The sequence below is a fragment of the Podospora pseudoanserina genome, chromosome 1, assembly GCF_035222485.1.
Source record: "Podospora pseudoanserina strain CBS 124.78 chromosome 1, whole genome shotgun sequence".
In the NCBI taxonomy this organism is placed as follows: domain Eukaryota; kingdom Fungi; phylum Ascomycota; class Sordariomycetes; order Sordariales; family Podosporaceae; genus Podospora; species Podospora pseudoanserina.
The window spans coordinates 7756188-7769876 of record NC_085920.1 but is presented as its reverse complement, the minus strand read 5'-3'; the positions used below and the strand labels follow the sequence as shown (position 1 = coordinate 7769876).

The 13689-nt window shown below is 51.8% G+C and overlaps 4 protein-coding genes across 4 annotated transcripts; 2 read left to right on the top strand and 2 right to left on the bottom strand.

The window, feature by feature from the left end:
• Window positions 1–2514: 2514 nt before the first annotated feature.
• Window positions 2515–3684, bottom strand: QC764_121700 (uncharacterized protein; the record flags this gene model as incomplete). The annotated part of the gene is made up of 3 exons (XM_062943409.1): window positions 2515–2810; window positions 2871–3532; window positions 3590–3684. 3 exons carry the CDS (start codon window positions 3682–3684, stop codon window positions 2515–2517), a joined length of 1053 nt encoding a protein of 350 aa, XP_062806519.1.
• Window positions 3685–6184: 2500 nt separating this feature from the next.
• Window positions 6185–7609, bottom strand: QC764_121695 (uncharacterized protein; the record flags this gene model as incomplete). The annotated part of the gene is made up of 1 exon (XM_062943408.1): window positions 6185–7609. One exon carries the CDS (start codon window positions 7607–7609, stop codon window positions 6185–6187), a length of 1425 nt encoding a protein of 474 aa, XP_062806518.1.
• Window positions 7610–8357: 748 nt separating this feature from the next.
• On the top strand, window positions 8358–10228 carry QC764_121690 (uncharacterized protein). Its single transcript, XM_062943407.1, has 3 exons — window positions 8358–9682; window positions 9734–9954; window positions 10006–10228. The coding sequence occupies exons 1-3, from the start codon at window positions 8551–8553 to the stop codon at window positions 10150–10152; spliced, it is 1500 nt and encodes a 499-aa protein (XP_062806517.1). The 5' UTR covers window positions 8358–8550; the 3' UTR covers window positions 10153–10228.
• A 428-nt stretch (window positions 10229–10656) lies between these two features.
• Window positions 10657–12944, top strand: QC764_0025390 (uncharacterized protein; the record flags this gene model as incomplete). Its single annotated transcript, XM_062940111.1, has 3 exons — window positions 10657–11694; window positions 11981–12302; window positions 12361–12944. 3 exons carry the CDS (start codon window positions 10657–10659, stop codon window positions 12942–12944), a joined length of 1944 nt encoding a protein of 647 aa, XP_062806516.1.
• Between the last annotated feature and the right edge of the window lie 745 nt (window positions 12945–13689).

Here is a 13689-nt window from a genome sequence, read left to right as displayed (position 1 = left end):
CGGGTAGGGCATATCGTATATCTTCAACGTGAATTGGACATCTATAAGAAGGTGAGACTCACCTTCAACCAGCTAGACAAATACCTAGCTATACGCATCACTCAAGCATATCTTCGTTACTGGTAACGAAAATACCCCTCCGCCCACAAACCCTCATTCAAATCAAGCCCTGGATATTTTTCACAGAGCAACGGCATCCTTCAGGCTGAGACTTTCGTTAACATCGCAAGCAAACGACCTGATTACCATCAGCAGACGAGCGTTCCCACCTTGAAACAACGACGCTTCCACACCCAGCACCACAGACTAAAAGACAAGAATGTCTCGACCTGTCGGCGCTGCTCCCCGTGCGTCCTCGTGGGGACAAGCCCGGGACCTTGAAAACTTCCAAGTCTTTTTGATGCCAACACCTGAGGCCCTGAAGGAGAAGAGTCTCACGAAATTCCGCGCTCTCGGACCGGAAAACTCCCTGTTCCGCTGTGCAGCCTACTGTTGCCGGCCTGGCCCTTGATATGCTTGAGCATCCCCAGAGCATCCGCGTGCTCAAAACAATCGCCAACCACGTCATCAGCGCTAGCCCACACATTCTCGAGTTACGCAACATGAAGGAAGCCGATGTCGAGGCCACGGTCATGAAATATCTGCAAACCATCCGTCGGAGCTTCCCTAACCTCGTCATCTCGGACGACTGTGGCATGGCCAACAAGAACGGCCGGACCACCAAGCAGAACTGCGCGAGTGCCTTTGACCCCAAACGGACGTGCATCATCGAGATCAATGAGACCCTGATGACCAGGATGGGCAACGCATACAAATACATTGTTGCAGACCGCGATGTAGAAAAGCACACAGCCCACTTCCGCACGCTCCATCTCCGACTCAGCATCACCATGGCTCACGAGTTGGTCCACGTCTTCACCCTCTTCCTCAAGCGCGCAGAAGACGAGCACACCCCTCCACGCACCACCTACGCAGGCAAGGGGGATAAGGAGACCGGCGAGGCGAGACGCTTCTGGGAAGGACACTTTCTCGGCGGGTGGGTCGATATGAGGCTTGACCGGGAAGGGCAGGAAACCATTGTGCTGCGTTCAGATGAAAACTCCAAGCGGTGGAGGATCAAGTCTGGAACTCGAGACAGTCTTTTGGACCGGGACTTTGGCCGCTGGTTCAAGAGGGGCATGACAGGACTCACCGATCTCGACCACATCGTTCCGGCGGTCGAGCCTGGACTTGAGGAGTGGAAGTGGCAGCAGAACTACCGGAATCAGTTCTCTGCAGGGGCAGATGTCAAAGCAGATGACCCGAAGCAGCCGCGAGAGTTGATGGCGACCCAGGTGATTTGGCTCACACGTCGGAATTCTGAGACGGCGGCGGGCAGGTTCCCGAGCTACACTTTGTCTGGCCAGGACATTCGTGATTTCGCTCTTAAGCCAAAGACCAGGATTCGTGAGATAAAGGCTCGTGGGAAGTAATAGTTCTTAAGTATTCTGGTATACCGTATCAAGCGGGCTTGGTGTGCGTGGATACTTAGGGAGGGAAGAATAGTGATAGACAACGGACAGATCATGATACTAACAGTCTTTACAGATACCTTAGTTAATAGTCTCGAGATTTTTATCTTAGCTCTAGTCAACTAAAAAGACGAATTCATTGGGACTTTACATCGTGCGAGCGAAGTAGTCAGGTCCTAACGTTGTGTAATAGAGTGAATGAAGACTAGCAACAGCTGTTTTAATGAATGAATGTTTCTGTAAGTCCGGTGGATCACGAGGCGCACAAATAGTCTAGATACCAACGATTGTGACTTGTATTGCATACCGCGGAACTGTCTATCTACACCACCCAGTTCCTCCGTATATATAGACCTTAATCCTCCAGGTACCTCCGTACCTGGCTCACCTCTACCAAGTGGTGAGCGCCCCACCGTCCTGCAGCCCCGCCGTTTTATTTTAATTGATTAGCTACCACGGCTTGCTGCAGTCTCCACTTTGCTTTGCTATATGGTTGGTCTGTGACACATGGACCTCGGCCACCCTCGGCCCTGATGAAGCTACTCCCAGGACGCACAGACCACTACTCCAGAACCTCTAATCACCGCGCACTAGCCAACACGCTCAGCCACATCAGAGGCTCATGTTGTCAAACCTTCTCTTTCTCGTTTCCTTTTCTTCTTCAAGTTCAGTGTACTCGCAGAGTGGCATAGCTAGTTGCAAAACACTACCTTGAGACCGTTACATATACTTCATTATCATTCCGCCTGAGAGCCTAAAAATACAAGCTCGATGTACCGAAGTACCTCTATATTCTACAGCCCGTTTTATTTTTGATTTCTATTTTATGTCGGCGCTTATATGCTTCAGCTTTATTGGAAGACTGAGGGGTGTGAATGCAGAAGATAGGGAGAGAAATCTTCCTCAGTTTTGGCAGTATGTCTTCCGAAATTAGCATTGGATTTCCCTGGAAATGACAGTCTGGATGTACAGTTCTAGCAACGTCTCCTACTGGCGACATTTCTCATAGCAGGGTGTAAAGAGAGTCGTATGTGTAGCACATGCTGCCGCCCGTCCCACAAGCATCGATCTTCATGACGTCCCCAACGGTGGTATCAACTCCGCTGACACCCACTGACAACGGATGAGCCAAGGTAACGTTGGGGGAGGTGGGGTCCATGATGATAGACGGCCCCGAGATATCACTCAGTCTTGCCGGCAGGTTCAAGCTCTGCCACGACCACCACAGTCTGTCCAGATTTGCGTGATGCAGGTGGAAAATTGGATCAGCTGGCGAGGTGTACAAGTCACCCATTTGACCTGGAGGTTTGGTTAGTACAATGAACGACAAGAGCACCATGTAAGAGGGAGAGTACTAACCAAACGTTCCACCAACGCCGAAATGCCCACCACCGTGCACACCTGAAGCATCAAAGCTGGGGGACCCTTCAACAACGGCGTTGAACCACCCAAAGTCGGGCTGGCTCAGTGTGAGCTGTGTCTGGTTCATCCCCAGGTACATCGACGCAAACGAAGGAGCAAGATCTCTCTTCAAGCACTGCGGGTTATACACTAGAGAGCTCTCAGGGCCCAAGTGGACCAGGTCGTTGATCCCCGCAAAGGGACCATCCACCACACAGCCTCCTCCGGTGCGCCCTGGGACAGGTGGCATCCATGAGGTGGGGTCACTAGGAACCCATGGGCCGTTGCCCCCGAACCCTGTCACGGGGTCGAAGACGGGCGAGGCGGTGATGTCGGCTGCGTCGAGGGTCCAGTCCCAGTATGGTTGGGCGCCGGTGTAGCCGCACTCGTTGCGGAGCATCTTCTCGTATGTGGCTGTGAAGAGTCTGTGCCAGGCGAGGAAGTGGCCGACGTAGTGGACCTGCATGGTTTGCTGGATGTGGGTGTAGACTAGGTTATCGTAGCGGCTGATGACACCGTGACCGGTTGGGGGTGAACTCTCTGGGGTGAGGGCTGGTTTGGCGAGTATGCATTTGACGGCATTGATGTACTCTGCCTTCTCGGAAGTGGTGAGAGTACGCCTTTGGGAATGTTAGTGAGAACAAAAAGAAAAGAGAAACATTTTGGGTGAGAGTTACCATTCCTTGCGGACGATGGGCGTGGGAGGAGTGGGTGTGCATGCGGCCAAAGCAGCAGAGGCACAAATCATGAGGCTCTTGATGCCGCCAACCATCTTGAATGAGTACCAGAGCAGAGGATGCTGATGAAGACGAAGAATGATGGGAAAGAAAGCCTCGAAAGGTGACGCTTGTGAACCTATTTATCTCTTGATATCTCCTATCACCTCCGGATATCCCTGAAGAGTTCTCCCGTCCCAAGACCCTGCCTGACAGGCTTATTGATCCTGCCGCCACTTCAATGTCACCCATTTATGTAATGTTCTTCTCAATATTTCTGTCAACGCCTTACGCTGCGGTACAAGCAACCCACAGCAATGGCTCGGTTTGCCCAATGATACACGCCACCGATGCAGTACCAGACGTAAAACTGCCAGTTGATTGGACAGCCCAGAGCTGTTTCGAGTTTTTTTGGTGAGAATATGGCAGCCTACACTAACGGCTGCAGATAGTCGTTTTGGCAAGCGAACAGCTCGCTACTGCAGCATTCCTCAGATACCCATCCAAAGATGCATGGGAGTGTGGTGGAGTGTGATGTCTTGGGTGCGGGATTGTAAGAGAGACTACAGGGGTCGGGATTTATGTGGGCTCTGACACCCCTACTAGCCTTCCATGCAAGTTTCCAACAGAAGAGTTTTGAGCATTACCCTATCTCGGTTAGGTCGACGGACATCGGTGCTAACCACTACCCCGATGTGCCTGCTTTGTGGCAACTGGGACAAAAAACAGATGTATCTGTGGATAAGCGATGTAAATTACTGGGATAACAGGCATGTATTAGCTGTAAAAAACAGTACACGGTGAGGGAAGATCCTATGAAAACCCCAACACCCGTGCAGATGGGGCTGGTTGACGGAACCGCCTTTTGTTTATCCTGGGACTAAGGTATGTGGCTTAGTCATCCAGGGGTTGGGAGGAAAGCGCTTTCGCTTTCTTCGTTATCATGATCGTGGATTATGAAACTTATTGTGACGCTCAGCGCTCTTTTCCACCAAAATCTCAATCTCTAGATTATTCTACTTCCAAAATCCTACTGTCTTCGCCAATCACCACTGGCTGCCCGCCGCCGCTGCCCAGCCTCTGTTGTCCTGACACCAAAGCTTATTCATGTACAAGCACCCAAGCATCATCATTGTTCTTTTGTATGGTTGACATTTGCCCTTCATCCACTACCACAGGTCCAGAATATGGTGGAAAGGTGGTGGTTTATGTTGGATTCGGCAGTTTGAAACCGCGCAATGCTCTCGTACTGTGCACAAGCATGATGTCGGCATCAAGAAAACAGACACACAACAGATATACTAGGATTGCTTACAAGAGCCCTCGTCTACTTGATCCTTGCCTGCACAGCGAAAGGAGATGCTTTCTTCGATTCTCAAAGCTGGCGATGATGAGCCGCACTCGCGACAAGAACCCGTCGATGGCTGGCTTGGCCGTTATCTTGAGCTCCTCATCGAGGTCCTGACCTGTCTCTAGACCCTCATATCTCTGGCGCACGCTGTTCAAAGTGTCAACGTTGAGCTCCAAATCCTGATCGAGCCTTTGAAGTCGTTGGAGAAGTGGAGTTAATCCATGGTCGATAACACCAAGCACGTCCTGGTTCTTGAAGATTCCAAAAAAGTATCGGGCAGCCCGATCTTCATATTCTTGGCCATTGAGATCTATTCGGTCAATCACAAGGGAATATGGACTCGGGCGGCCGCTGAGTCTGGCGAGAGCCCTGCTACCCTGGCACCCAGAGCTCTTCGGCATGCCCAGATCGTAAGGCTGGGAAGTGATGACATCAAGGACCTGAAGCGTGCCGTGGAGACGTCTCTCGATCTCATTAGCCAAGCCTCTCCAGTTCCAGGCGGACCAATTAAATATATGAGATGCGTGCCCAACGTGCCCTCAAAGCACCTTTCAAAATTCTCAGTACTAGCGAGCTTGGCGAAAGGCTCTGAATCAGCTTGGCAGATACACTCTCGTAAGATTTTGTTGCTTTCCAGGGTTATCCACGTCGCAGTCCCACGTTTGATGTCGAAGGAGTGATAGGTGACCACTTGTCGTCTGGCCCAACTATCGGTCCGACCGACCTGTAAACGGTCTATATCTTGTCCAATACCCCTAAGGATGAAAGAGTGGCATATGACGTTGCCAGACCGATTCAAAAAGGAGTTTGGCTGTGGGGAAATGCCGAGTGTAGGTGCGAATTGGGATAGAGATAAATTTGTATGTTGACAGCCATATCCGCAATAGAAATTGTAGACAAAAGCGAGAAAGGAAGGGTCAACTTGGTGAAAGGTGGACATACCTAGCTTGAGATAGCACACAAAGTCTTGGAATTTCATGTGAAAATCTCTTGTGGCGACAATGTGCTGTTGGCGAGGATTCTTTGGACAAGAAATGGCAGCATACATTCTCTATGATAACTCCAATGAAAATCAGAGAGTAGGCCCAGAAACCTCCCACACACACTCTAGCAAAACAGAACAAACACTCTAAGCTTGATGAGGCTCTCACTATCATATATCACTTCCCACTTTAACCACAGGCGAGGGGAAAAGCTTACACCGTCTAGAACGCCACCCCGCGGACCAAAAACGCGGCCGCCACGCCAAACACAAGGTACCCCACCGTTCCCCTACCCAACAACCCATCACCCGCCCCCGAAGTCTGCGCCATCTCTGCCCCGAAAGGCTGGGCCAATCCCAGGTTCACCTCCGCAGCCTTCGCCTCTTCTCTCTTGACGGTCTTGGTCGGCGTCACAATTATCGGGGTAGTGCCGCGACGTGAAAGATGACTAGCCATCAGGCCCTTCGTGGTCAGCAAGTGGACAGGGTCAAGGCAGCTCTGAACCGCCATCCAGTACTGGAAATACTCCACCGGGATCTCGTCCAAGGTGGCAGCTTCGTCGATAAGTTCATCGATCAGCTCGTCAATCATCTCGGCCTTGGGGTCGTCCTTGTCGAGGGCAGAGGTCTCCTTCTCGAGTTCTTCCAGCTTCTCCTCGAGGGTGTCGCCGTGGGATGACTTGCTATCGGAGGAGTCCCCGTCAACAATGTCCTCGATGGTTTCTGCGAGGATGTCTTCATCTTCGTCCTCTTTGTCAGAAGAGTCACCGAGGATCTCCTCGATAGTATCAGTTGATTCTTCCTTGGGTTCGGAGTCGTTATCGTCACTGGCCTCCGCCAGGGCCTCCACCACGTCGCTAATGGACTTGTCTTCGTCGTCTTTGGCAGCCTCCTCGACAATCTCCTTCAGGGCGTCGGCAGTCTCAGCATCAGACTTGGACTCTCCCTCTTTCATCTGATCCAACACCTCCTCGACAACCTCGTCAACGGTGATCTCCCGCTTGCTGAGCTTCCAGGGACGCCAGCTCGTCCAACTGCCGCCTGAGCTTCCAGAGCTAGACTGCCCATTCCTGTCCGGCAGGTCAATGCCCGTCTGATCCTCGACGAATGCCGTTCCCTCTTCAACGGCAAAGTCTTTGCCAGCATCCACAAGCTGACCGCCAAAGCCACCACCGTTGCTCTTCCCTCCACCACTCCTCGACTTTGCCCGTGCTTCGATCACGCTCCGCTTTTTATTCCTCCTCGCAAAGTTGATGCCAGAACCGGATCGTGGCCTATCAGGTAGCTTGATACCAGTTTTGCCCTCGAGATAGCTTGAGCCAACGTCCCACGCGGCGTCGGTAGCCTGGTCTTTAAGGCCATAGCTGCTCGATTCGTCCTCAAGGCTTCCTTTGTCTTCGACGCTGGGTTCGACTTCGACGCCTGGCTCTTCATCACCTCTAAAAGGGTTGGCGAACCGGGTTGGCGAGCGAGGTTCGACACGCTTGTTTCCCTGTTGGTGGGCGGTGTCACGCTTCGTATTTTCCGGTGTTGAAACAGGAACAGACCTCCTGTTGACTGCATGACGGCGGTTATCAGTCGCGGGGTTAGCAGCAGAAACCGTGACGGCGAGGCCTAGGGCAGCGACGAGAGCGGTTGTGTGCTTCATCTTGATTATACTCAGTTGTGTGTCGACTTGCCAGAAGTCAAATGTGAAAGAGTGTCGTTTGAGAATGAGCTTTCCAGAAGCCCGGGAGAGAGAACAGAAGAGCAAAAGACTTGCCTGCAAGCCTGTGAGTAGAAAGCGGATGTTCGTAAGATGGATGAGCGGATGCTGAAGAGAGAAAGGAGCATCAAGGGACGAGGGCACATGTCCTTTAAATCGACTGGACTATGCACTCTCACCTGAACCTTAGCCATGAAACCTCGACGTTAGTCTGAACAGCCTTTGAGGGCATCCGGATAGACCCAGACAACCTCGAAAGACGGGTCGGCCATGGCAACCAAGATAGACCCGAGTATCGGCGGGACTGTCCGGTCGATCTGGAGATTCTGCGAGCAAGGTGTTTGGTAACCCACTTAAGGCTAGGTAGACTAAAACCAGGCCGCTCAAAGGCCCTCCAGACCAGTAGACCTAGAAAGCACAAGAACTGGAAGCTGTCGAACCTAAGATTTCAGATCGTCGCGGTAAATCTGAGCAACGCGTAACTGCTTGCTCGGAGTTGTATCACTAAGGCAAGGTACCTAGCAACGGTGTCACGGTCCATAAACGGCCGCGGGGACCCTCCCGGAGGGATCGGAACTGGGCCGCGACAGTATCCTCCGAGGGTCGGATGATGGATCGAATGTTCGGAGGAACATTGCGTACGGGCCATGTTTCGGACGGGAATGTCCACCACCATCAATTTGACGTACTCAAAATAAGACAGTGTGGTCATCAGCTGTCTCGTGACCTTGCCTGCCGGAACCTAAAATCAACAACCAATCAGCGCCAAGACCCCTCCCTAAACATCAACACCACCGCGCGACGAGCTGAATCCCCAACCTCACCAAATATCTCGATGAAAACGGCCTGAGGATCATCGGCCATACCCAATTGACGTCCTCATCATGGCAGCTCCCCAAACAAACGGCATCAACCCAGCCGAAGCCACCAACAATGAAACCGCCCCCCTCATCCCCCACCACAGCCACAATCACAACCACCACCACCGCACCCCAACTCTCTTCCCCATCCCTCATGAAGGTGAATCCGGCCGCACAGGCTTCCACCCTTCCCACTTCTTCCTCGTCCTCTGGCGCAGCTCGTCCCCCATCTCCAGCTTCGTCAACCTCCTCTTCCCCTTCGTCATCGCCGCCTTCATCTCCCGCATCTTCTTCTCCCCCTCCCACCCACTATGGACCTTCGCCCTAAGCTACATAGGCATGATCCCCTCTGCCAACCTCCTCGGTTTTGCCGGACAAGAGCTCGCGAGAAAGATGCCCAAGGTTGCCGGGATTCTAATCGAGACAACATTCGGCTCGATCGTGGAGATTATCCTCTTTGTGGTCTTGATCATCAACCATGATGAGAAAGAGGAAGGGGGGAACATGGTCCCTATCATCCAGGCGGCGATCTTGGGGAGTATCCTCACCAACCTGCTCTTGTGCTTGGGAGTCTGCTTTTTCGTCGGCGGGATAAGGCATGTCAGCCAGAGGTTCCACGCGATTGTGTCAGAGGTTGGAAGCGGGTTGTTGCTTGTGGCCGCGTTTGGGCTTTTGATCCCTAGCGCGTTTTACTCTGCGCTCAAGTCGGAGGCGAAGACGGTGGAGGTGGTAATTGGGGAGGGGGTGAAAGTTGTTGTGCCTTTGGAGCATAGTGATGATTTCACATTGGGGAAATTGGAAAATGATGTCCTTCAAATCAGCAGGGCGACGTCTGTTGCGTTGATTCTGAGCTTTTTCATGTACATCTGGTACTGCGCAAGCAGTCAGCACAGCATCTTTGACGAGGTGATCGAGGCGGATGAGCACAGGGATGCCGATCGGGAGGCAGATATGGAGAAGCCAAAGTTTACTGCTACCGAGGCGGTGATAGCTTTGCTTCTGTCGTTGGCGTGTGTCACGGCTTTGCTGATATTCCTGGTCGATGAGATTGAACATGTGGTGCATAGCGGAGTGCCGGATCAGTTCTTGGGTTTGATCTTGTTGCCGTTGGTTGAAAAAGCAGCGGAGCATTTGACTGCAATCGACGAGGCTTGGGGTAAGTGTAGTGACATGCGTCTGTGGTGTTCAGTGCTGATAATAATGACAGATGGTGTGATCAATGTTGCGCTGTATCACTGCCTGGGACCCTCCATCCAGACAGCGCTCTTCAATGGCCCACTGGTGGTCATCGTTGGATGGACTTTGGGCAAGCCCATGGATCTCAACTTTGAGATATTCATGATCGGGTTGCTTGTCTTGTCGATCCTAGTAATAAGCAACTTCCTGCGAGATGGGGAGTCCAACTGGCTCGAGGGTGCTCTTCTTGTGGTGAGTGGCTGTTGCTAAGATGAATTTCAGCGAGTCTAACATGCATACCAGATCGTCTATGCCATCACAGCAATTGCCTGCTGGTACTATCCCAATCCCGACGTAGCATCATCCAACAGTCTACAACAACTGGAACTAATCAACGGAACTGTCGCAAATACCATCGAGGGGTTGAGGCAAGCATTTGCCGGAGTGTAAGAAGAGTGCGAGGACAAGATTGGATAGACGCAACACCCACTTGCGCAAAGCTGAATTACGACTTGGGCGTTATATCTATCGTGTACATCTGACCCCTCTAACTCTACATGTTCTCTCCAATCGAGGGAAATATTTTGCTGTTTCCGGACTCGCTTATGGGGTGTCGCAATAACAAGTCGCACCCTACCCTCCTTACTGTTCATGTTATTTTCAGTATTATCCGAAAGAAAATGTGACTGTGGCGTTGGAAATTAGCCTATCGTTTCCAGTAGCAGCAAACTATGGATACGTCAAGGTATATCTATTGTCAAACAATGGTGAGGTTATGGCTTGCCAGTGGGTTGACATGAGAGCTGCCGTGGCCTCTATAAACCTTCCCTTCGACTCCGCTTCTCCAACGAATAAATCATCTCCACTGCTTCCACCACCCAACCACTATCACCTACTATCGGACAAAAAAATATCCTCTTCACTGCCTCTTCCTCGCGCACGAAGACCGTCGCCATGACAGTGGATGCAATCCTTCGTGACGTCTCTAAGTCTCCATTGAGTAGTTGGTGGCTCGAAAAGTTCGACACTGACGTCGTCCCCAACATTTATGTTTCGCCAGTGCAAAGCAGGCTCCAGTACCCGGCCTACCACCTAACATGCTATCTAGAGCCAAACAGCCACTACGCCCGGACTCTGACCACGGCATCGGATAGCAAAAACTCGGGCATCGAGGAAAGAGAGATACGAGAGATTGCCAAAGACATTTTGTCTCGTCTCAATAAATGGAGCATGAGGTTGGACCTTAGGCATGTTCTCCAGGGCGTGACCATCGGGTCGAGATTCCGGCTTGATGACACCAACGGTATGACGGGCGACGTTGCCGGAATATGGCTTGCGCCCAACTACGAACTCCATAAGCGATACCTTCCTATGTCACGGCTAACGGAGCTCTGGAAGCCATACATTGCGAGCTCGGAGCTACCCCCACTGATCGATTTCAACGTCCTACGGTCTAGACGTCGCCTCCACAACTCTATCTCAGAAGTCTTGCTACCCAGCGGGGAAGTGGTTATCTTCAAGAGTGTCATTCGGGTCGTCGCTAGCATGTATCATGAGATGCGTGAGCTCCTGCGGATGCCCCCGCATCCCAACATCATGAGCCGACCGCAGTACATTGTCACTCGCCGGGTCTCAGGTGCTGAGCAACCAATTGTGTGCGGTTTCATACTCAGGTATTTGCCTGGCGGATCCCTTCTTGAGTGGCTCACAACAAACCAGTCCGAGCCGGCCGTTTACCATCCTCTCCTCCTGCAAACCAAGATAAAATGGATCCGGCAAATCATCTTGGCCCTTGGACATCTCTATGGCCCCGCAAAATCCTTTCATTCGGCTCTACGGCCCGATAACATAGTCATAGACGAGAACGACAACATTGTGCTGGTCGACTTTGAGCAACGTGGTTCCTCCCGCCGATGGCAAGCGCCCCCGTTGTGGCGGGAAGACAGGCTCAGCCAGGTCGCTGCAGACAACCCCGACTGGGCCGAAAGTCGAGTGAACCCCGCTAATATGCCAAAAGGCGTATTTTACTCATGCCCAAATCCCTTAAACCACAGTTGTTAACCCCTCCAGTTGCTTTTTCCCGGAAAGTGCTTATCAATTTCAATATTAAAATATAGTTGTCTCTTAATACCTGTCAATAATAGAGCGACGGAACCTCGAATGACCCTCGAATGATCTATTTTCTTGGTAGTAAGACCAGGGGGCTGTCTACCTTACCTAACTTCATACTCGCCGAAAAATAATTATGGGAGATAATTCCACTTCTATTTCCTGTCAGATCCTAGCCACACAGGACTTGTACGGCATCGGCACTCGGACTGGGACGTATTGCCAGTGGATTGCAACTTTGGTTGCCGGCATCGCGCTCCCGGAAGAAGCGGTCTCGATCCAAACCACCACCATCTGCTTTCAGTGCGCCGTCTTGGGGGCTCTTGTCGTCATTACCCTGCGCGGGAGCATTGCACAGCCAGGAGTGCTCATTATTGTGCCGCTCGTGTTTGGCGGGTTCGTGGCTACCCAGACGTTTGAGCAAGGGACCACCAACCTGGTCGGCCTCACTGGTGCTGCTTCTCTCAACAGCTACGGCACTCATGGACGCCGTGTTCATATCAACACCCAATCCCCCAAAATGCCACAACAATACCATCCCCCTATCAGTCCGTGAATACTGGATCCACCAAGCCAACACCCTCGCCCTCTCCCATCCCTGCCCCTTCGCCGCCTTTGGCAGTGTTATCGTCAACCACACCACCGGCAACCCCCAAGGAACTCTGATCTGCACAGGCGCCAACCAAAACTCTCGCACGGGTAATCCAACTCTTCACGGCGAGATGGCAGCTATAAGCAATTGCTCCTCACTTTTTGTGTCGTCTGCGTACAACATGACACCCGCCGAGTCACTCGCGGCGTTCAAGCAACTAACGCTATACACCAACGCGGAAAGCTGCCCTATGTGTGCTGCTGCGGTGAGGTGGGCGGGGCTTAGGGAGTATATCTATGGGGTTTCCATCAAAGAGCTGATAGAGCTGGGATGGGGACAGTTGGACATTGGCAGCGAAGAGGTTATTGGGAGTGGAGTTGGGATGAGGGATAAGGATCCGGAGGTGGTACTTGGGGGAGTGGGGAGGGAGGAAAGTAAGAGGCAGTTTGGGTGGCAGTGTGCTGGGGGTGAGTGTCCGGCAGGTTGTGAAAGGGGGGAAGGGATTGGGGACTGTTTGCCGGTTGAGAGGGGGGTTGTATGAGAGTGGATGGAGATTTCAAATTGCAGTTGAAGAGTTGAAGGGAAAGAGAAGATAACGAGGTAAATAGTAATTATTCCTCCACTGATAGTGCGGCTAATTGCAGTTCATATTAAAGCTGTCGCTGTTGTACAAGAGAAAGTACGGGAAATCTTCTTATAATACCTGGGCTGCGTCTGAAGAGACCAGGTTTTAGTGGCGATGGGTAGCAGGTAGGCGACAGCCTGAGTGGGCAATGGCCTTTATAAGCGTCCAAGACAGTTGGTGAAGGATGAGAAGAAGCCTTTATGATTATGAGGAGAATTAAGAGGGGTTCGGGATAAAGAATAAGCATTGTTGTCTTTCGAAGAAGGATTACTGTGGAAACGGAAACAAGAAGAATTGTGTGGTATGACAGATAGTACCTATGTAATCGGCATATCCCAACTGGTGCATTCAGCTCTTACCGAGTTTCCTGATCCGATGTTAAATCTGCCTTGCCTACACCCTACCTCAAGCCATCATCCTGTGCTTGCGATTCCATTGGCTAGTATCTCAAATGCCAGTTCTTGTTCTCTCAGAAAAAGGTCACACTCGTCCTTTCAATCTATCGAGGCGGCAACCAGAGAGTATGAAGTAGTGGATCCAAGAGCCCCTTGCAGAGTGAGCCAACCCGACGGAACCGAGACAAGGCTGAGCACCCCTGACCCCCAATGTCACAGCGCAGATGTCGTGGTTGCCAAATCCCGTGCCCAGCGCTATCACCCCA

Excerpts from the sequence above, each read along its gene's own strand:
- QC764_121690 (XM_062943407.1), top strand. The coding sequence starts at position 8,551 with ATGGCAGCTCCCCAAACAAACGGCATCAACCCAGCCGAAGCCACCAAC. Across the intron at positions 9,683-9,733 it reads TGCAATCGACGAGGCTTGGG|ATGGTGTGATCAATGTTGCG; the intron begins GTAAGTGTAGTG and ends TAATAATGACAG. Across the intron at positions 9,955-10,005 it reads TCGAGGGTGCTCTTCTTGTG|ATCGTCTATGCCATCACAGC; the intron begins GTGAGTGGCTGT and ends CATGCATACCAG.